Source organism: Hemitrygon akajei, chromosome 17, assembly GCF_048418815.1.
Source record: "Hemitrygon akajei chromosome 17, sHemAka1.3, whole genome shotgun sequence".
In the NCBI taxonomy this organism is placed as follows: Eukaryota; Metazoa; Chordata; class Chondrichthyes; order Myliobatiformes; family Dasyatidae; genus Hemitrygon; species Hemitrygon akajei.
In genome coordinates, this window is record NC_133140.1 from 55,139,092 (window position 1) to 55,161,993 (window position 22,902).

General features: G+C 38.3%; 1 protein-coding gene across 2 annotated transcripts in view; it reads right to left on the bottom strand.

Annotated features, from left to right (window-relative positions):
* ap1g1 (adaptor related protein complex 1 subunit gamma 1) overlaps positions 1–22,902 on the bottom strand; it is an 88,935-nt gene that overhangs the window by 63,269 nt on the left and 2,764 nt on the right. For both annotated transcript variants that reach the window (XM_073070160.1, XM_073070159.1), the window contains exons 2-6: positions 11,885–12,088; positions 9,555–9,679; positions 8,044–8,185; positions 5,434–5,530; positions 1,071–1,147 (exon numbers count right to left, since the gene is read on the bottom strand). In XM_073070160.1, coding sequence (XP_072926261.1) covers positions 1,071–1,147; positions 5,434–5,530; positions 8,044–8,185; positions 9,555–9,679; positions 11,885–12,085 — 642 coding nt within the window. In that variant the 5' untranslated portion in view covers positions 12,086–12,088. The remainder of the gene's footprint in view (positions 1–1,070; positions 1,148–5,433; positions 5,531–8,043; positions 8,186–9,554; positions 9,680–11,884; positions 12,089–22,902) is intronic.

Consider the following 22,902-nt stretch of genomic DNA (forward strand, 5'->3'; position numbering starts at 1 on the left):
ATATTATTGTCTAGCTTAACTTCATAGTTCACCTTTTCTCTATGGCTTTTTTTAGTTACTTTCTGTTGGTTTTTAAAAGCTTCCAAATCCTCTATTTTCCCATTAGTTTTTGCTACATAATACACCCTCTCTTTTGCTTTTATGCTATCTTTGACTTCACTTGTCAGTCAACAGTTGCCTCATCAACAATTCTTTAGAGTACCTCATCTTTGGGATCTATCTTTTCTGTGCCTTCCAAATTGCTCCCAGAAACTATAGCCATTGCTGTTCTGCTGTCATCCCTACTAATATCCCCTTCCAATCCACTTTGGCTTGCTCCTCTCACACGCCTCTGTAGTTCCCTTTACTCCACTGATACATCTGACTTTAGCTTCTCCATTTCAAATTGCAGGATGAACTCTATCATATGATCACTGCCTCCTGAAGGTTCCTTTACCTTAAAGTCCCTAATCAAATCTAGTTAATTGCACAACACACAATCCAGAATTACCTTTCCCCTCATGGATTCGACCACAGCTGCTCTAAAAATTTTTTTAATAGGCATTGTACAAGTTCCGCCTCTTGGGGTCCAGCACAAAACTGATTTTCCCCAATCTACCTGCATATTGAAATTCGCCGATGACTATCACAAAATTGCTCCTTTTACATGCCTTTTGAATCTCTCATTCTAATTTATAGCCCACATACTTGCTACTCTTCAGAGGCCTGTATATAATTCAGGGAGTGTTTACTTCTATAGTTTCTTAACTTGCCAAAAAGGATTCTACATCTTCCAATCCATATTGTAATAATTAAGCATTTTAAATTCACAACCATAAACTATTTGGTAATTTAAAATTTGACCTTGCATGTATACTTCTAGGTGCAATTTATTGGTTTCTACTAATTGATCAATGAATTCAACTTGCAGTGAATGACATTTTAGTGCAAGTTTGTACAGCAGTATAATGGTATAATTATTTGTTAATGTACTGTATAATTAATTAAATCTTCAACCACTTCTGCAAAAGTGTTCAATCATATTAAAAACCAAATTAAAAAGAATGAGGAACACAAGTATGATAACTTACTTTCCTGAAGTGTGCCAACATGTCAGGACTTCGTTCACACATTTCAGTGAGAAGTACAACCGATGTGTGAAGGACACCTGGGATAGGGAAGAATAAATATTATAGCACAAAATAAGTTTACAATTAGTAGTTGTCTATGTATTCTGGATTAAATATAACTGCATTGCAGAAAAATTCAATTTTTTTAATATAAGGTTTTGTCCAGTTTCTTTCTTCCTCGTTGGTCATTTTTATTACTTTTCAAAGAATGGAGTCATTATTCAAAGGAATACTTTTTATTTCAGGCACCAAATCTGCAATAGCCTTATGCTGTCCAGTTGGATAGATAACACCTATTTATTTTGCACTACAATTTACATTTTTAATTTCAGCAGCACTATAATATTTGAGTACTACATTACAGGTCCTCTAGGCCCTGAAACGATTCCGATGAGAGAATAACATTAAATTGCATTAAAGAGAAGCACCATCACATCTATGGAATCCCACCTATTAAATTCTACTTTTAAATTCCTTATTAAAAGCCAAATATCCAACATTTCTGTTATTCCTAAGTTGTGTTACGTTTATTCTACTGTCACACAGTACATCACACAAGAAACAGATGGATTTATATAAGCAATTTCAATATATCTGGAAAGTAAGAAATGTACAGAAAAAAAAAAATTCTCATTGCCTATAAGGTTTTTAGGTGCAATGTTGCTCATGGATTAGAGAAGGTAGAACATAGAACAGTCCCTCTGGTCCACAATGTTGTGCCAAACCAATTAAATTAGTAACCAAATGGCTAACTCATCCCTTCTGCCTACATCCTTCGTTTCCCTCATTAATGTAACTATCTAAACATCTCTTAGAAGTCCTTAATATATCTGCCTCTCCCATAGATATTGTTAAAACAGAAAAATCTTAAATCTCTTCCTCTCTTGCTGCTACTCATATTGAAGGGTAAAGAGAATCAGAGCCAATGCTGCAATTTTGGAGAGCAATTGCAATGGATGTCAAGGAAATGTCAAGAAGTTAATCAAGAAGTAGTGGTGGAAGGGAAGGGATCAGCATACAGAGATCAGAAATTTTCAGGGAAGAGAACAAGCTTTCCTACAGAGAGTGATGGTTATGTGAAATTATCTGTCACAGGAACTGGTAGAGCAAAATATAATTACAGTGCTTAAAGCCATTTGGACACATGCTTGGATCAGAAAGGAGTAGAATGAAACAGCCTAATGTAAGAATATAGGACAAGTACAGATAAGCATCACAGTTGACATGGATAACTTTGCCAAAAGAGAGTTTCTGTGCCCCACAACTCAAAACCAACTAAAGAAGACAATTCCTAAGCTCTGCTCTGACATGACAGGTCAAAATGGCCATAGGTACAAAGCTTCTATTTCTCATTAGCATGCAATAAATCAAAATATACAGTAGTGCTAGAAAGTTTGTGAACTACCGTAGATTCCGGATTTTAAGCCGCTACTTTTTTCCCACATTTTGAACAGCTTTGAACTCTGCGGCCTTTAATACGGTGCGGCTAATACATGATTTTTTTCCATGCCGCCAAAAACATTTTGCCTCGTAACAGTAGACCAATAAAATTGATGAGTAGTTCACAGAGGTCCAATGAAATTGTACGATAAATCAAGCGCACTTTCACAATTAAATTATTGTAAATCAGTCATTTGTACTCACCCTCATCAACATGGAAAACACTCGAAGAAAAGCATTGTGCTGCCTTTATGGCAGTTATTTAGTTTATAATATTTTCGCTTAGTAATTCATTTTCTAGTTAAAGTTAGAAGAGTTTTAACTATATTTGTTTTCTGTACTGCATCGCGGGATGCTATGACGTCACACCCGGTTTCGCCGCGTCTTGTGGGAAAAATGCCGGTTTGCGATAAACGGGACGGTGGGGGGGAGCGGCGGAGCGAAAACGCTGCTTTTAAGTTAAAGGCGATCAATAACTTTTCCTGGTAGGCTGCAGTATATATATTTTTTTACCAGTCGTTAGGAGATATTGGAATGTTGTTCAGTAAAAAAGTATACGCAACGTATATTTAAAAGTAGCCGCGTTACAGGCACGGTTCGAAAAAAAGCATTTGCAATATGTATTTGTTTATGTTACCATATGGATTTAATTAAAAGTTAAAAAATCCTCACGTGTAATATCTTTCTGTGTAAATATCTCATATTACAACGTGGGACACCTGCGGCCGAAAATCCGGTGCGGCCTGTACAAGTAAAAAATTGATTTTCTTTCTAAAATTAGAGCCAGCGGCTTTTAATCAGGTGCGCTCTGTAGTCCGGAATCTACGGTATGTAGAATTTTTTCTATTTCTGCATAAATATGACCTAAAATTAAGATCTTCACCCAAATCTTAAAACTAGATAAAGCAAACCTAATTAAATAAAAAAACCTGTTCATTAATTATTGCGAAAAATTATCCAATATTAGATGTATTTGTTGGAAAATGTATGTGAACTTCTGGGGTAATGCCTTCTACAAAAGCTATTTGGAGCCAGGAGTTCCACTCAATGAAATGAGATTGCAGGTGTAGGTTGTAGAGGTGCCCTGCCCTATATTAAAAAAGGACAAAATCAGGTTAATGACAGAGCCTGCTCTTCTCAAGAAAGATCTGTTTATATGCACCGTACCTCAATCAAAACAATTTTCAGAAGACCTTAGAAGAACTGTAGAGATGCATGCAGCTGGAAAAGGCTACAAAAGCATTTCTAAACACCTAAGTGTTCATCAGTCCACTGAAATTGTCTACAAATGGAAGAAACTCAGTACTGCTGCTACTCTCCCTAGGAGTGGGCATCCTGCAAAGATCACACCAAGAGCACACCATGCAATGCTAAAGGAGGTGAAAAGAACCCAAGGGTAATAGAAAAAGACCTGCAGAGATCTCTAGAACTTGCTAAAGTCTTTGTTCATGTGTCCACTATAAGAAAAATACTGAACATGAATGGTGTTCACGGAAGGACATCATGGAGGAAACCATTGCTCTCCAAACAAAAACATTGCTGCACATCACAGGTTTGCAAAAGACCACCAAGATGTTCCTCAAACCTTCTTGGATATTGTTCTGTTGTTGGATGAGACAAAGTTGAACTTCTTGGCCGAAATACACACTGTTTTGTTTGGAGGAAAAAGGGCACTGCACACCACCAAAACCTCATCCCAACTGTGAAACATGGTGGAAGGAGCATTACGATTTGGGGCTGCTTTACGGCCTGGACAGCTTGCAATATTTGAGGGAACAATAAATTCAAAACTGTATTAAGACGTTTTACAGAAGAATGCCAGGGTTGAAGTCCATCAACTGAAGCTGAATGAAAGTTGAATAATGCAACAGGGCAATAATCCTAAAGACAGCATAACCACAGAATAGTGCAAAAAGCAGCAAATTTGTGTTTTGCAATGGCCGAGTCAAAGTCCTGACCTTAATCCTATAGAAATGTTGTGTAAGAACCTGAAGCAAGCAGTTCATGCAAGGAAGCCCACCAACATTCTAGAATTGAAGCAGTTTCATAAGGAGGAATGGCCTAAAATTCCTCCAAGCTGATGTATAGAACTGATCAACAGTTAGCAGAAATGTTTGAAGTTAATGCTATACAAAGGGGTCAGACCAGTTACTGAGAGCAAAGGTTCACATTCTTTTTCCAACAAATACATGTAATATTGGATTATTTTTCTCAATAAATAAATGAACAACTATAATGCTTTGGTATTACTTAACAGGGTTCTCCCTCTAGTTTTATGACTTGCGTGAAGATCCCAGGATTCCCATAATTCAAGACATTTACAAAGACAGGTGTGAAAAAAGGGCCCGAAGGATCATTGGGGACCCAAGTCACCCCAACCACAATCTATTCCAGATGCTACCATCCGGGAAAAGATACCGCAGCATAAAAGCCAGAACCAACAGGTTCAGGGATAGCTTCTTCCACTAGGCCATCAGACTGATTAACTCACGCTGATCTGAGTGTATTTCTATGTTACAATGACTGCTCTATTTATTATAAATTACCATGATTGCATATTTAGACAGAGACGTAACAAAGATTTTTACTCCATGTATGTGAAGGATGTAAGAAATAAAGTCAATTTAATTCAGGATCTGATCACATTTTAGATCATATTTATGCAGAAATAGAGAAAATTCTACAGGGTTCACGAACTTTCTAGCACCACTGTACATGTTAATGTGACTACTTCAAGAGCATACAACAGAAGTAACTTCATTAGCAGCAACCCACAGATTTTAATTACATATTTACTAAATCAAATGGCACTATGACAAGCAAACAACTTTCAAACATTAATATAATTTACTATATAACAACATGTTCAAAGTGGAAAATTTACCATGATTTTTTTCATTCAGCAGATTTTTCGTAGCTGGCAGAAACATTTCCATGAGTTCAGGCACTTTTCTAATTACATGCACTGCACATAACGCTGCCTGAAAAAAAATCATTGATTTGCACAAGCATAATGTAAAACAATGCAAACATTTTAACTGGTTCACACACAATTTGCTGTAGATGGTTATGCAATTATATTGCATTTATTTAATTACTGCAATACACCTTGCAAAAGGTCTCCTATGTCTTATGGCATCAAAGGTTATGGGGAGAAGGCAGGAGAATGGGGTTAAGGATTTTTAAAAATCAGCCATGATGGAATGGCAGAGTAGACTCAATGGGTCGAATAGATTAATTCTGTCCTATACCATGGTCTAAACATACCATAAAAAAATACATGAATACATAAATCTTAAATTGTTTCCTTTCTTGCTGCTACTTACATTGAAGGGTGGCAGGAATCAGCACCACTACCTGCAATGCAGAATTCGGCAGAATAAATAAACTGGACATCAAGGAGGGAACACGGGTTAATCCTCTTGGAAAACAGGCACAAGCATGGATGGAAAGCATGCAAGGGGCCGACCAGATTCAAACTCGGGGCCATGTGCCTCAAAACCTGGTACGAATGCCACTACACTTTTGAAACAGTAATAATGGGCCAAAGTGCTGACTGTACCAGTTGATAAATACAGGGAACCAAAACATTCATTATGAAAAACAGGATGGGTTACAGCAAAATAACAATTAGGCCTGGAGATGGGGGTGCGAAGGCTGCACAGGATGGATACCAAGGGACCAGGAAGGAGGCAGAAGGTAGAAGTAACATTCAGGTGCATATCAAAATTTAATCAGTTAATAGATTTGAGAATTTACACGAGTTTCTGGTTTGCATGATGTAACTATGAAATGGCACGGTAATAGGCTTTGAGAGCATCAGCTTTTTAGCATTTGCTATGGATATCGATGGACATCGATGGTTAATTGCTAAATTTGCTTATGACACAAAGATAATAGATATTCATATTGTGAAGTGATTATAAAACAATATAGATAGATAAAATGAATGAGCAAATGATCTTGAAAATCATGTTGGAAAATATGAAGAGACTACAGTGCTTGAGATGCAGAATAATCTGGGTGGGCCAGTGCACACAAAGTCTAGTAAACAGACAGCACTTAATTGTAAGACCACAAGACATAGGAGGAGAATTAGGCCATTCTGCCCAGTCTGGTCCAGCATCTGGTCATGGCTTATTTGTTTTTCCCCTCAGCCCTAATCTCCTACATTTGATGCCCTTACTAATCAAGAAACAATTTAAATATACCCAATGACTTGGCTTTCACAGCAATGAATTCGACAGATTCACTGCCCTCTGGCTAAAGAAATTCCTCATCTGTTCAAAAGAGACATCCTTCTATTCCGAGGCTGTGCCCTAAACTCGCCCACTATTGGAAATATCCTCTCTATGCCCACTAGGCCTTTCAGTTTTCAGTAGGTTTCAAAGTGATCCACCCTAATACTTTTAAACTCCAGCCATCAAATATACAATAATGCTTTCATTCCTTTGATCATTCTTGTGCACCTCCTCTGGACCTTCCCCAATGCCAGCACATCTTTTGTTGGACAGAGGCCTGAAACTGCTCACAATACTCCAAATGTCGTGTGACCAGTGCCTTACAATGCCTCAGCATTACATCTTTGTTTTTATATTCCAGTCCTCTCATGTTAACATTGCATTGGCCTTCTTATGATCAACTCATCCTACTAGCCAACTTACAGAAAATCCTGCACTAGGACTCCAAAGTCCTTTTGCATCACCAGGCCTGTATGAATTTGCTCCCAGTTTAGAAAATAGTCTTGTCTTTATTCCTTCTGCCAAAGTCTATGACCATATGCCTTCCAACAATATTCCATCTGCCACTTCTTTGCCTATTTCCCCAAATCTACTATTAAATAGCAATGTAGTAAGGTCATTTTCTGCTTAGACCCAATTACCCACACCCGGACCACAGTCCTCCATATCAGGCAGGAGGAGGTACAGATCCCATACCATCAGGTCAGGTACACTTACTACCCTACAACCATCTGGCTCCAGAACTGGCCTGGATCACTGCAATCACACTACCCTGAATTGGTTTGATGGCCTACATTCTTATTTTTAGGGACTCTTCACAACACATGTTCTTAGTATTTTTTTATTTGCAGTTTGTCATTTTGCACATTAGTTGTTTATCAGTTTGTCTGTTTATGTAGTTTTTCGTAAAATTTAGTGCTTCCTTTTCTTGTAAATACTCGCAAAAAAATCTCAAGGTAGCATATGGTAACATAGGAACTTTGATAATAAATTTACTTTGAACTATGCTCTTAACCTTGCTATTTATTTGCAAAATAATTATCAGGCTTTCTCATTGTCCTTTGGCTAATAACTGATATTTTCTGGCATTTGTTACTTTCATCTTTATGCCAATCAAGTAGCTATGTTTGCATTTATATGGGACAACCCACAGATTGATTAAAGAATGTTAGCATAAATTAATAGTTTTCTTTTAAAAAGTAATTAAAATCTGTTTCAGAGCTAACACTGCAGTAAGAACCAAAAATCTTTACCTTTTTCCTTAGGTAGGAGTTGGATGTCTTTAGCAGTTTTTCCACTTCTCCTGCAAGATCTCTGCACATCTCTGATGATCCCATGCAGCCAAGTGTGCAGAGTGCCAGACCTTGGACGTACTGAGTACTATGATTCAAGTCACTGCATAACAAAATTAGATAGATAGATAGATAGATAGATAGATAGATACTTTATTCATCCCCATGGGGAAATTCCAACTTTTTTCCAATGTCCCATACACTTGTTGTAGCAAAACTAATTACATACAATACTTAACTCAGTAAAAAAAAAATAAAAAAAATATGATATGCATCTAAATCACTATCTCAAAAAGCATTAATAATAGCTTTTAAAAAGTTCTTAAGTCCTGGCGGTAGAATTGTAAAGCCTAATGGCATTGGGGAGTATTAACCTCTTCATCCTGTCTGAGGAGCATTGCATCGATAGCAACCTGTCGCTGAAACTGCTTCTCTGTCTCTGGATGGTGCTATGTAGAGGATGTTCAGAGTTATCCATAATTGACCGTAGCCTACTCAGCGCCCTTCGCTCAGCTACCGATGTTAAACTCTCCAGTACTTTGCCCACGACAGAGCCCGCCTTCCTTACCAGCTTATTAAGACGTGAGGCGTCCCTCTTCTTAATGCTTCCTCCCCAACACGCCACCACAAAGAAGAGGGCGCTCTCCACAACTGACCTATAGAACATCTTCAGCATCTCACCACAGACATTGAATGACGCCAACCTTCTTAGGAAGTACAGTCGCCTCTGTGCCTTCCTGCACAAGGCATCTGTGTTGGCAGTCCAGTCTAGCTTCTCGTCTAACTGTACTCCCAGATACTTGTAGGTCTTAACCTGCTCCACACATTCTCCATTAATGATCACTGGCTCCATATGAGGCCTAGATCTCCTAAAGTCCACCACCATCTCCTTGGTCTTGGTGATATTGAGACGCAGGTAGTTTGAGTTGCACCATATCACAAAGTCCTGTATCAGTTTCCTATACTCCTCCTCCTGTCCATTCCTGACACACCCCACTATGGCCGTGTCATCAGCGAACTTCTGCACATGGCAGGACTCCGAGTTATATTGGAAGTCTGATGTGTACAGGGTGAACAGGACCGGAGAGAGTACGGTTCCCTGCGGCGCCCCTGTGCTGCTGACCACCGTGTCAGACCTACAGTCTCCCAACCGCACATACTGAGGTCTATCTGTCAAGTAGTCCACTATCCAATCCACCATGTGAGAGTCTACTCCCATCTCCGTTAGTTTGTGCCTTAAGATCTTGGGCTGGATGGTGTTAAAGGCACTAGAGAAGTCAAGGAATGTAATCCTCACATTAAAACTAAATGGTTCAATCGTAGAATTATGATTCAGTTTCACAATTGAACTTAATACTCTGGTTATTCTTTCCTTTCATTCATATGGAAAATTGCAGCATTCAAATAGCAAATATATAGACATATACTTAACATTACATACCAAATTTGATTGCATACAAGTCAGTACTCACTTTTTAATACAATTTGTCATGAGCAAGTGGACATCTTGCCGCTCATCGAGCAGCAACATCGCACCTAGATAACCAATCCGCTTGTCTGTAAATTTCTGTGAGGCTATCAGTTTTAGGCACTCCAACTGCAATAAACAAAACATTCCTCAAAATACATCTCAAATAATTTATCATTAAAAGGAAACTTAACTGTTTAAGCTACTTTACCAAATTCCAGCAAAACTAAAAATTTTAGGCCCCAGACTCTGCATTCCAACAACTGAAATGTTGATTACAAATGAATTTGTTTTAAAAAAACTTCAGTACACCAGGAAGTTTTTCCTCAGTATTAAGGGCCTGGACAGAGAGGAATATTTGAAATGTAATAACACAAGAAATTGGAGCCAGTAGAGACTGCTCCGCCATTCAATAAGATCATGGCTGATATTGCCACGAACTCAGGTTCACCTACCTGCCTTTTCCCAAAACCCTTAATTCCCTTGCTATACAAAAATCTTTGTCTTAAATATATTTAATAAGATAGCCTCTGTTTCCCTGGACAAAGAACTACTCTCATCTCTATACTGTACTGCCTCCAAAGCCACTGTAGCATTCCTCAAGTAACGAGATGAGAACTGAATGCTGTACTCCAGGTACAAATGTGCTAGAACCCTGTACAGTTGCAGCATAACATCCCTGCTCTTAGTTCAAACCTTCCAGCAATGAAGTCCACATTCCATTTGCTTCTTAGTAACCTGTTGCACCTGCAAAAAAATACTTAATATATTTCGTGAACATGCATTCACAAGTCCGTCTGCACGACAACATGCTGCAATCTTTCACCATTCAAATAACAATCCGATCTATTGTTTCTCTCCAAAGTGGAATACCTAGCATTTACCAGCGTTGTACTCCCATCTGCCGGACCCTCGCTCATGCACTTATCTACATCTCTCTGCAGACTGTGCATCCACTGCATAATATGCCAACTAAAAACACACATTTATCCCAACTCTTTGCCTTCTATTGGATAACCAATCCTCTAACATTACTCAGCTCCACACATTCTTATCTCATGGGCAAGTCTTACGCCACACTTTATTGGACACTTTCTGGAAATTCACCTGTTCCCTTCTATCTACCACACGCATTATATCCTCAAAGAACTCCAATAAGTTTGCCAAATGGTACCTGTCCTTCATGAATCCTTACTGTGTCTGCCTGTTAACAAATTTTTCACTATTGCTTAATTATAGCTTCAAGCCTTTTCCCAACTACAAGCTTTTTATTTAAAACAGAGGCGTGACATTTACTGTCTTTCAAACTGCCAGGACCTGCTCAGAGTCTAGAGAATTTTGGTAAATTATCGCAGCACATCTGCTATAACTTCTGTCATTTCTTTCAGTACCCTGGGATGCATCCTATGAAGACCAGGGATCTTGTTTACCTTTAAATCACTAGTTTACTTGTCAGTACCCCTTTAGAGATAATTGTATTTAGGTTCTCACATTCTGTCACATCCATAACATCTCTTTAACATGTGAAGGCCAACGCAAAATAATCGTTCAAGGCCTTGGCCATTTCCACATTATTTTAGTTACCTAAATATGGCTCTTGCCACTCTTACTGTCCTTGTTTTAACTGGAATATACTTTTGTTGAGCACTGAAAAAAATCTCTTTGAAATTCTTGCTCAATATGTCCGCAATGTAGTCTGTGTTCCCAGTAAATGCAAGCCAGCTCCTGTCATTCTGTTGGAATATCCCTTGTTTAGGCATAATACACTGATTTTACTATTTGCATGAAAAAAACTTGGCAGTTTCAGGAAACAGTAAGCAAAACTTTTTTTTTTAATAGAAGAGAAACATAATTCTAACTTATGAATGTTTCCCCATGAAATTTCTCCCCTTCACATTCCAGATTTGCAAGGCTATATTTCACTAGTTAACAGATTAAATGCAATTTTTTTTTAAAGCCCCAAAACCCATCTATTATCAACATGCAGGTAACCTAAATCCTAAAATAGGTCTCCAAACATGAAACACGAGGAATAGAAAAGTCTTTCAATTCCATACCTGAAAATAATCTATCCAATTCGTTTCAATCCAGCATTTATGCCATGTACATTCCTGTAGCTACCCTGGCCTGTATAACTCAAATCTTTTTTAAAAGAAGTTTTAAACATTTAATTAACAGTGACATTTCATAAATCTAGAAGAACAATTCAAAAGATCAACACAAGCAGAAAACTGTTTACTCAAATGTTCACTGTTTACTAATCAGAACAAAATATTTGATAAACTAATAGAACCACATCCTCACTTTATCTCTTTTCAAAGTATCCTGGATTACCTGTCCGAAGTGTGCAGGATATCCTAGCATATGCATGTACAATAGTTTTGCCACATTTCGACATCGGTAGGTGTTATCTTCTTCTCTGAATGAAGAACGAATTGAAGCACATTCCTTCTGTATCATTTCTCGTTCCTCAGCCTGAGTCCGGGCTGTCCGGATAGTCCGGATTAGCTCCCTCAACCTGATGGGGGCTGGCATCCTCTGGGGTTTAAAAAATAGATACAGCATATAATTTTTTTGTTGAATCAAACCACTTAAACCAGATAAATAAGTTTTTAAAATAGTACACCAAGCTGAATGCCAGATACTTGGGACAATTTAAAATATTCATGGAAGCCCAACAAGGCTTCATTATTTGCTTGACAAGAATGCATTATTCAGTGGCAGTCAAACTTTAATAACATTTGTGTACAAATCTACCTGCATCCAAATGTCTACAATACAAAAAATTACACCTTTCATTTATTGAAACTGTATAACTCAGGAAAACATCTTTGAAATAATTCTATAAATACAGACTTTGCTGTAGAATTTTTTATGTTTGTGTTCAAAATATCTTGTACATCAAAAGCTTTATGTCTTCAGAGTTCAAAGAATTACTGTAATATTCATAAAACAAAAGGCACAAATAGGTCAGGATCAATATGAACATTCAGTACACCAAAAACTATTGTTGATAAACATCTAAGTAACAGTGTAGAAGCTTTTAAACATTTCTGTACTTCATTCGGAGTTTGAGGAGATTTGGTACATCAAATGGAGAGAATTCTGGCTGGTGCATCACCACCTATAGAGATTCCAATGCTCAGGAATGGAAGAAGCTGCAGAGAGTTGTAGACTCAGCCAGCCCAATCACAGGCACAAGTCACCCCACCAGAGAACATCTTCAAAAAGCCGACAGCATCCATCTTTAAGGACTCACCACCCAGGACGTTCACTCTTTCTACCATCAGGGAGGTGGCACAGAAGCCTGAAGACAAACAGCCAATGTTTAAGGAACAGCTTCTTCCCCGCCATCAAGTCACCTCTCATCCTCTACTCCAAAAAGAAAAGCCCCAGCTTACTCAAGCTATCCTCAAAGCACAAGATTAAGAATTATATTTAGCTAAAGATACATCTGCAAAGAGAAATCAAGAGACAGGTGATGAGGGGAGAGGAAATTTGAATGCAGCAATTATATGCAATGTATAAATCCTCAACCTTTTATAATGGGTATCTGGTAAGTAAATTAGATTCATAATGAGAGCCACTATATAGGTGTTTGTGGAGAAGGAAAGATTAAATCTACATATACACTTTGCAGTGAGATGCAAATCTCCAGTAAGTTCAATGCTTAATTTCAATTTTAGTCTTATTACTTTTTTTTATCCTCCAAATATCCTTGACAGAACTGAATTGGAGAAGCAGAGAGTAGGCATAACTTGCAATACAAAGGCTGGGTATAATTCTCTTCCACTTGCATAAAATAGACAAAAAAAAAGCACTAAAAGATACATTTATTGCCAATGTTCAAAGACCTTACATAAACTAAAAAGCTCAATTAACCCAGTGACACCAATAATAATACTTTTTTAAGCTGTCTTGACTTGGGGTGTGACTTGTGGAATGGGAGAAGGGCAGAACAGGACGACATTCAAGGTTCAAAGGCTGATTTATTATTAAAACATGTATCCATACATGAAATTTGTCTTCTCCAAATAGTCACAAAACAAAGAAAGAGAAACATCAAACCCACCCCACTACCTGCACAAAAAAGAATGGCATCCTGATCATCAACCCCAAAACTCCCTCTCCCAGCACGAAACAGAACATCAACACCCAAAAAAACTCCATGCACAAAAAAACCCAAGAACACAACAGAACATCAACCCCTAAACACCCTCTCCTCGCATAAAAACAGAAAAGGAACTAGCGATAAAAAACACAATACAAACACCATAAGTCTGAAAAAGTCAACAGTCCATTAGCACAATAGCCTAATCCATAAACAGAAAACCACGATACCATCCTACAATATCACCAACATTTAACAAAAGAGAATTTTAAAATGAGATTACCTGAACAATATAAAATCAGGGAGGAGCATCCATGCCAGGACCAAAGTTACTTTCCCCAGGCAGTAACCCTGATCAACACCAACCGCCCCCCCCCCGGAGGTCCACCACTACTTTACTATCTCTCATCAACCCCCTATGTACAGCCTACCAAAACTTTATGGAAATAATCAATGTATATAAGCTGTCTTAAGCATTATATTTATTGTGTTTTTATTATTAGTGTTATCTTTTGTGATTTATTTTGTGCTGCATTGGATCCAGAGTAACAATTATTTCATTCTCCTTTACACCTGTGTAGAAGAAATGACATTAAACAGTCTTGAATAATGATTTCTCTCAATCCCTCATGACAGCCTTGTGATTTTATTTCACAGTTTGAGATGTCCTACCCTTCTCAGTTTGTAGTATGGTGTACCTAATTCAAGTTTATTGTCATTCAACTGTACACATGTACTTCACCAAATGAGACAACATTCCTTCAGACCAAAGTGCGCAATACAATACAATACAAAAATCACAGACATAACACAAAGTAATATTACTACAAATAATTTAACAATAAGGTGCACATATGATAAAATTTAAAAAGTTCATACATGATGAGAGCTGGGTGGTGGCAGGGAGTTCAATCTTACGGCCAGGGGAAGAATCTGTTTCTCATTCTAAAAGTTCATGTCCTAATGACATGATCTTTGAAGCATCTTCTGGGACAGAGATGACCAGTACAAGAGGACAGATTATACCTGAACCGGAGGGAACCATTACCGCTTTGCCAGTATAACTAGAGTGAATTTGAAGTAGACGTGCAGGAGGTGAGATCCCAAGCATCGGGAAGGAGAATGGGAAGCTGGAAAGTTAAGCAGAAACCAGTGACAGCAAGCTGAATGAGTGTGACAGGCAGAAAAATGGCAAGGAGCAAGGAAAGTCAATTGGATTAAATTGCAGTTATTTCAATGCAAGAGATCTGGCAGTTAAGTCAAATGAACTTGGGGGGGGGGGGGGTGGATAGTTGCATAAAACTGAGATGAGATGTTATAGCCATTACAGAAACATGGCTAAGTAAAGGACACGACAGGGGTGCAGACGCTTTGATAGATAGATAGATAGATAGATAGATACTTTATTCATCCCCATGGGGAAATTCAACATTTTTTCTCCAATGTCCCATACACTTGTTGTAGCAAAAACTCATTACATACAATACTTAACTCAGTAATAATATGATATGCATCTAAATCACTAACTCAAAAAGCATTAATAATAGCTTTAAAAAAGTTCTTAAGTCCTGGCAGTTGAATTGTAAAGCCTAATGGCATTGGGGAGTATTGACCTCTTCATCCTGTCTGAGGAGCATTGCATCGACAGTAACCTGTCGCTGAAACTGCTTCTCTGTCTCTGGATGGTGCTATGTAGAGGATGTTCAGGGTTTTCCATAATTGACCGTAGCCTACTCAGCGCCCTTCGCTCAGCTACCGATGTTAAACTCTCCAGTACTTTGCCCACGACAGAGCCCGCCTTCCTTACCAGCTTATTAAGACGTGAGGCGTCCTTCTTCTTAATGCTTCCTCCCCAACACGCCACCACAAAGAAGAGGGCGCTCTCAACAACTGACCTTTGTGTGGAATAGAGGCAGAGAAAAGAGGTGGAAGTTGATTTTTGATTAAGGGAAATGTCACAGCAGTATTCAGAGAGTTCATCCAGTGAAGCTTTATGGGTGAAGCTCAGAAATAAAGGGATGATCATGAAGTTGGAAATGCATTATAGGCTCCCAAATAAATTAACTGGAAGTAGAAGAATGAATACACAGGAAGATTGTGGAGAGTTGAAAGAATAATAAATTGTTATTGAAGGGACTTTCCTGACAGACTAGGAGTCTTACTATTAGGACCAAGATGGGTAGAATTCAATTGCATTCAGGAAAGTTTCTTTGGGCAATACAGAGAGGAGCTCTATTAGGAAGAGGTCAAAACTTGATCTACTCTTGGGAAATAGGGGAGAGCAGGTGACAGTGAGGTAGCGCCTTGGGACCTCCACCAATAGTTTCATTTGTTGTATAATAGATATGGAAAGGGACAGAACCTCCCCGCAAGTTCAAGCTCTAAACCAGGAGCAAGGCAAACTCCAATGGTATCAGACAGGAACTTCCACACATTAATTGTTCCAGCGAAGGGGAAAGCTGGTAGGAGTAGAGATCCCTCGAAAATGAAGAATATTCAGGCAAAAAGAGGAAGCATGCATCGGCCAGGAACAAGCAGCTGGGATCAAGCGAATCCTTGAAAGAACAATGATGCAGGGCGCACTCAACGAGGAAATCAGGAGGACAAAAGGAGCATAAAGTACCTTTGACAAAACAGGTAACCTTCTCAATCAACTTTCTGTCAGTCACAAACTTTGTGATTATTCCTTGTGTTCATATTCAAATAATTATATGAATAATGAATAACAAGGGTCGCAAGACTGAACCCTGTAGCACATTAATCATTAACTGCCTTCCATTCTGAGAAACAACCTTCAGCCATCATCCTTTGTTTCATATCTCTAAGCCAATTTTGAATCCAGCTAACCAGCTCTTCCAGGATTCTATGGGTCCTAATCTTCCAGACCAGCTTACCATGTTTTACCCCTACTGCCTGACTGGATGATGCCCCAAGAAAAAGTTTATGAAGGTAGACAAGGGCCAGGGCTCCAGTGCCCAGGAAGGTATATCCAAATACATTGTAGAAGGTTAGAAAAGAAATAGCAGGATTGCTAGCTGAGGTATTTACATTATCATTAGCCAAGGGTGGGGTGGCAGTAAATTAGAGGGTAGTAATATTGTAACATTATTTAAGAAAGTATAACAAAGTAAAATCTGAGAGTTTGATTCAGATAAAAGTGTTGAACTTTGTAAAGTCAAATCCAGGTAGGACATTCACAGTGAATGGCAGGTCCTGGGGGTGCTGCAGAACAGAACACGGCTCACTGAAAGTGGGAGTCACAGATTGACAGGGTAGTGAAGGTGGCTTTCGGCATGCCAGCTTTCTTAAGCCAGGACATTGAGTATAAAGTTGGAAGATCATGGAGTGGTTGCACTGATAAGATTGCACTTGGGAATATCGTGTCAGTTTTGGTCACCCTGCTATAAGCAAGATGTTATTAAACTGAAAAAATGCAAAAAGATTTGCAAGAATTTTGCCAGGACTTGATGTATTAAATAATGGGGAGTGAGTGGACAGGCTATGCCTTCCTTAATGAAAGGTTATCTTACAAAGATGTGTAAAATCATGAAAGGCACATACAAGCCAAATGCACTCAGCCTGCATGATGAAGGATCGAGAACTAGGGGACAGATATAGAGAGAGCAGATTTAAGAGGAACTTGAGAGGCTTTTTTTAAAAAAAAGTGGTATTTTTCTGGAATGAGTTGCAAGAGGAAGTGGTTGCGCAGATGCAATAACTGGCACATGAACTGGAAAGGTTATGGGCCAAACGTTGAACGGGAAATGGGAAAAGCTTGGATAGGGCACCTTGGTCAGCATGGGCCAGTTGAGTCGATGGGCCCATTTCCATGCTGTATAACTCTAATGCACTCTACCTCATGAAAAGCTTTAACACTGATGTTTCTTGAAGCACAAAGCTTCACAATGACTGAAGTAATTTGACATACATGGCAAAAAATGAAGAACCATAAATGCTGGAGAATTGCTCATAAAACAAACTAAATTTACACCACCTCAGCATATATTAGTTTAAAAAATACAAATTATTGACCATTTCCCCTGGATTAAAAAGTGAAATTTATTCATTTATTGAGATACAGTACAGAATAGGCCCTTCAAGCCATGCTGCCCAGGAACCCGATTTAATCCTAACCTAATTATGGGACAACTTACAATGTCTAATTCACCTACCAACCAAGCCTTTGGACTGTGGGAGCACCCAGAGGAAACCCACATTGTCATGGGTAGAAGTACAAACGGGAATTGAACCCGGGTCGTTGATACTGTAAAGCAATGTGCCAACCACTACACAATCACACCACCATGACCCACCAGTCCCCCCAACTACTGCTGTGAGGATAGGTTAATTAGCAAGTGGAACCATTTACAAATTTTACCCCGCCCTGTCAACAAATTTTAAAAGTCAAAGATCAAAAGTGGTAAAGGATTCCAGTTTGAGGATCTAAATATTAAATTCAAAGTGGACCAAATTAGTCAGTGCCACAGCCAGTGATTTGTACAATCCTGGTGTCTTGGTCTATTTCACCTTCACAAGCTTGGGTGGCAGATTTAGAGTTTCCATTTCCAAACCAACCCAACAGCTTTAGTATTTTTTTTTAAAGTTAATGTTCAAAATTACTTAAAAATAAAAGTTAAAAGATTTAAATAGCATTCAACAAAATAAAAATCACATCATTTCAATCCAGAATGACGACCTGCAAATGTATGGGGCTGCAGTATTAACAGGGCACACAGAGTAAATTTGAGGCAACAGGAAGCATTTTGATCTTTGTACTCCATACAGTGCAAGAAGTGGTGAAATGCATTACCACCTCACTCAGTTCAAGTTGCACAATACAGTAGTGAACTGACCCACAAGCCAACAGGGTGAAAGTTCTGTAGGCTAACATATCTTCAGCCAGCATCTTAAAGTAAATGCAACTGAACTTTAACCTCAACAAAATATCCCCTACTTTCAACATCAACAGAAAAAAGAACTGCAACTTGAACCACATGCTAGAGGTGATCAATAATATTAAAACAAACTGAAATTTAGCTTTGAGTATATTTTCCTTAATTGTGCTTTATATTCCTTGGCATCATGGGCAAATTAATTCCGGCTTAGTACCAATGCTAAACAGAACATGTAAATTTGGAGTTCAAACCTGACTGCACTTCAGAAGCAAGAGAAGTGTAACAAGATTTGATGAGTAATCTAGCCAGGTCATTTCCATTAAGTTCAACGTGCTTTCAAATCTGACATTTAAAAAAATTTTAAGGGCCTTTCTCTTGAATTACAATTTCCAACCATTTGTAGAGACTTCATTAGTTCCTCCAAGTCACATTAATATCAAACAGCAATTCAAAAATAATTGCTGATTTGGAAATTTTTCCCTTCCCCATAGTACTCCAAAAACTTAAAACTTAATTAGAACAAGATGTGCACTTGTAATTAAAAATGGTCATAAGGTAATCTTCTCAAGTTTAGGCACCTTACATCAACAGACATATCAAATTGAGGTATAACACAAGAATAAAGATCCCTTTCTCTGCTGTTTCAACTACAAACATTACTTCAGCAATATGGTTTTATTCCCCAGCTTTCCAAATCACTCACCTTGTAGCAAAAACGAGAAGTGGGGAACTGTACCAAACCTGTCAGAATTTTGATTCCACTAGACTATACTGGATCTGAATCGAGGTATTAGGAGAGAGACCAAATTGTCACTGGCAATATTCAAATAATCCTTACTCTTTTCCCATTTTGCCACAAAAATTGTTGTTTGATGTAACTCAAAATATATACAATAACATCACTGACTTGTCAATACTGTCAATGCCAAATTATTGCCTCAATTGGGTCTTGAAGCTTCAAGTTTTGGGACACAAGACAGAAAAACTGAGCTAATAAATATACAAACAATTAGTGCTGAAAGTAAAAGATGTCATTTCGTAGAAACTAATCAAGGATATTGTAACAACGTACAAAAGCAGCAAGTGAAAAAAATATAAGATGCACTTAAAAAAAACAATTTTGACCCAAAATTGAGAATCTTCTGAATTAATAAACTGCGAACATATTGAATGCTAAAGATACAGGAGAGAGTAACCAGAATGGTAGTTTGGGGCAGGGGCGGGAGGGGCACATGATATATGTATATAAACATAACTATACAAATTTCCACAATTAAAACCAGAGAGCACAGTTTAAGATGAAGAGTAACAGGACTAGAGGGGATCGAGGATCCAAGAAGGGAATGGTTGCCATCTGGATTACACTGCTAGTGACAACATAGATGTTCTCACAACATTTTAAAAATGGTCAAGAGCTTGAATTGTCAAGGTACAGGAGCATACAGACCAAATGCTGTTAAACTGGATCAGTAAGATTAGCGAGTTGACGGCTAATGTAAACATAGTGAGCTGAAGGACCCGCTTCTATGCTGTATTACTCATGATCCTTGATACTGATAAACAGCAAGCAACATTCATGCAACACAATGCCAGCCAATAATCATTTCCAGCAAGAGAAGTTCCAACAACCTCCCAACAATAATCAGCACTGGCACTGATGAGTGCAATTCCAGTATTCAAAAAGCTCAACAGTATACAAGACATGACATAGTGATTGGCTCCATATTCTTCATCCCAAACATTTAGTCCTTCCACCATCACTGCAGTCAAATACCTAATCTACACTGATGATACAACTCAAAACCTCAATGTTTAACAGAAGGACAAGAAGGCAGTCAGCTAGTTGGGCTGCTGCATCATAACTGAGGAAAATCAGGTTCAAAGTAAATCTATTATCAAAGTACATATATGTCACCATATACATCTCTGAGATACATTTTCGTGCAGGCAATTAAATCAGTGAAAGACCATGCCCAACAGGGAAGAGAAACAACCAATGTGCGAAGACAACAAACTGCAAATACAAAAGAAATAATAAGCAAGCAATAAATATTGAGAACATAAGATGAAGAGACCTTGAAAGTGACTCCATAGGCTGACAGAACAGTTTAGTGATAGGTCGCGGGAAGTTATCCCCACTGGTTCAAGAGCCTGGTGTTTGAGGTATAATTGTTCCTGAACCTGGTGGTCAGAGTCCTGAGGCTCCTGTACTTTTTCCTGATGACAGTAGCAAAGAGAGCATGTCCTGGGTGGTGGGGACCCCTGATGATGGATGCTGCTTTCCTGTTACAGCACACCTTGTTGAATCCTGACCTCATGTCCGTATAGTTTGCATGTTTCCCTGGAGGCTCCAGTCTGCTCTCACAGCCAAAGAATAATCTATGGTATATACGCATCAATGAATGCTGCTTCAACACCTTAAATATTCACTAAACCTTGCATCTTTGCACTTTGGTTTGAATGTACTGAATCCTAAAAATGTATTTCAGGAGTATTAAGTTTTTCTCTCAGTATATTCAAAATAAGATTAAAATATGGGGATGGAGAAGGTGAATGGGTACACAGGAATTTCACAATTTTAAAGCTCTCCTCCATATCCAAATCATCTTTCATCACTGGGTGATGATACTACTCTTCCAAAAAGTACGGGGTGGGAAATTTTCTTCACCACATTGTCACCTGCACAAGGATAACTGGGCATGGTAATAAATTGTTAGGTTCCTTGGTTTTAGCCAGATCCCATAAAATGATTAAAGCCACATAACCTGTCCATAGAAGGGGGGACAGGATGTAAAATTCATAACAGACTGCTTCTGCAAATTAGTTAAGTAAATAACTAATATTCTGTCATGGATCAATGACCTTTTATTAGAATGGGGAACAAACTGAGGAGAGCTTGTAGATCACAACTGATCTCTCCTGGGATGATGAGTGAGAGCAACAGAGAGAAGACAGTGTAACTGCGAGATGCAGCAGGATGTGATAGTATGGAGGGTGTGTAGAAGACATTCACTAGGATGTTACCTGGTATGGAACATTTCACATGAGGTTCAGAGTAGACATGCCTGAGGTATATAAAGCAAACTACAGGAGACTTTCGCCTTAAGAGGGAAATAAGCATAGAGGATATAAATTTAGGGCAAGGGGTAAGAGAGCATCTGAGAGATCCATCTCCCCACCCAGAGAGTGGTAATTACCTTCAATACATTGTCTGAGAGTGCATCAAAAGAGTCACTGATAGTACTTCAATGTCTGAATGAGCACTCACCCAATAATCTAGCATTGAAAAGGTCAAACCAGGTGCAGGAAGAAACAAATATGTATGCGATCCCACTACCCTGCCTAGACATGGTAGGCCAAATGGCCTGCTTCCATGATACACTATATGACACTATAGTCATGGTGCAATAGAGCATGGAAACAAGCTCTTTAGCCTAACACTTCCATGTCAACTAAAATGCCCACTTAAGCTAGTCACTTTTGCCATATTTGACCTTTGGAGATGGAAAGATACTATTAAATTAGTATAACTAAAATTTCTTTCCAGAATTTGAGCTATAATGGCCATATATAAACTTGTTTGTTTGTTGATGCCTAAGATCTTGTAACTTGGATCTATGGTTCCCAAATCTCTTCACTAGTGGAGCTTTTCATAGGCAAAAGGAATTTCAGACTCACCCTGTTTGAAAGAAGTATCTATAATGGCTTAGTATTAATCTTATATCCCATCATTTTTGGTAAACCCATAGTTTTCCTGTACCTACCCTGATAAATTCCTTAAACACACTCAGTGCACACTAATCTTTCATACTTCAAAAGAAATGCAAGCAGTGTACACAACCAGTAACAACTTGAGAACATTAGAAGTGAACTACCGACCATAGTATTTTTATTTCCAGCTGGTAATTTTTAAACAAGTTCTTTAGAAATCTTGAGACCCAACTTTTTCCAAAGTCAATACACCAACAAGCTGCACAAAGGAGAAATAAACATCAGATCAAAACTATCACCTGTCCAAGACTACAGAAATAAGATCAGAAAATGCTGATGACCTTTTTAAAAAACACCATGAAAGGTTATTGACCTAAATAGTCATTGTTTTTTCGATCTGCAAATTTCTTCAAAAAGTATTAGCTATAAGCTGCACTGTATGAAGATATCACACTTCATTTTTATTTGAAATGTAACAACCAAGTTCTACAATATTTTGCAACAAACTAAATCCTTGATAACTGCAGCAGGTGGGGAAGTTGGTTGGTGACAAACAGGTTCATATGGGTGTTAAAGCCCCAGAAGGCAATAAGAATAACAGTAGCAATTTAAAAGCACTCTTGCACATGACTTAA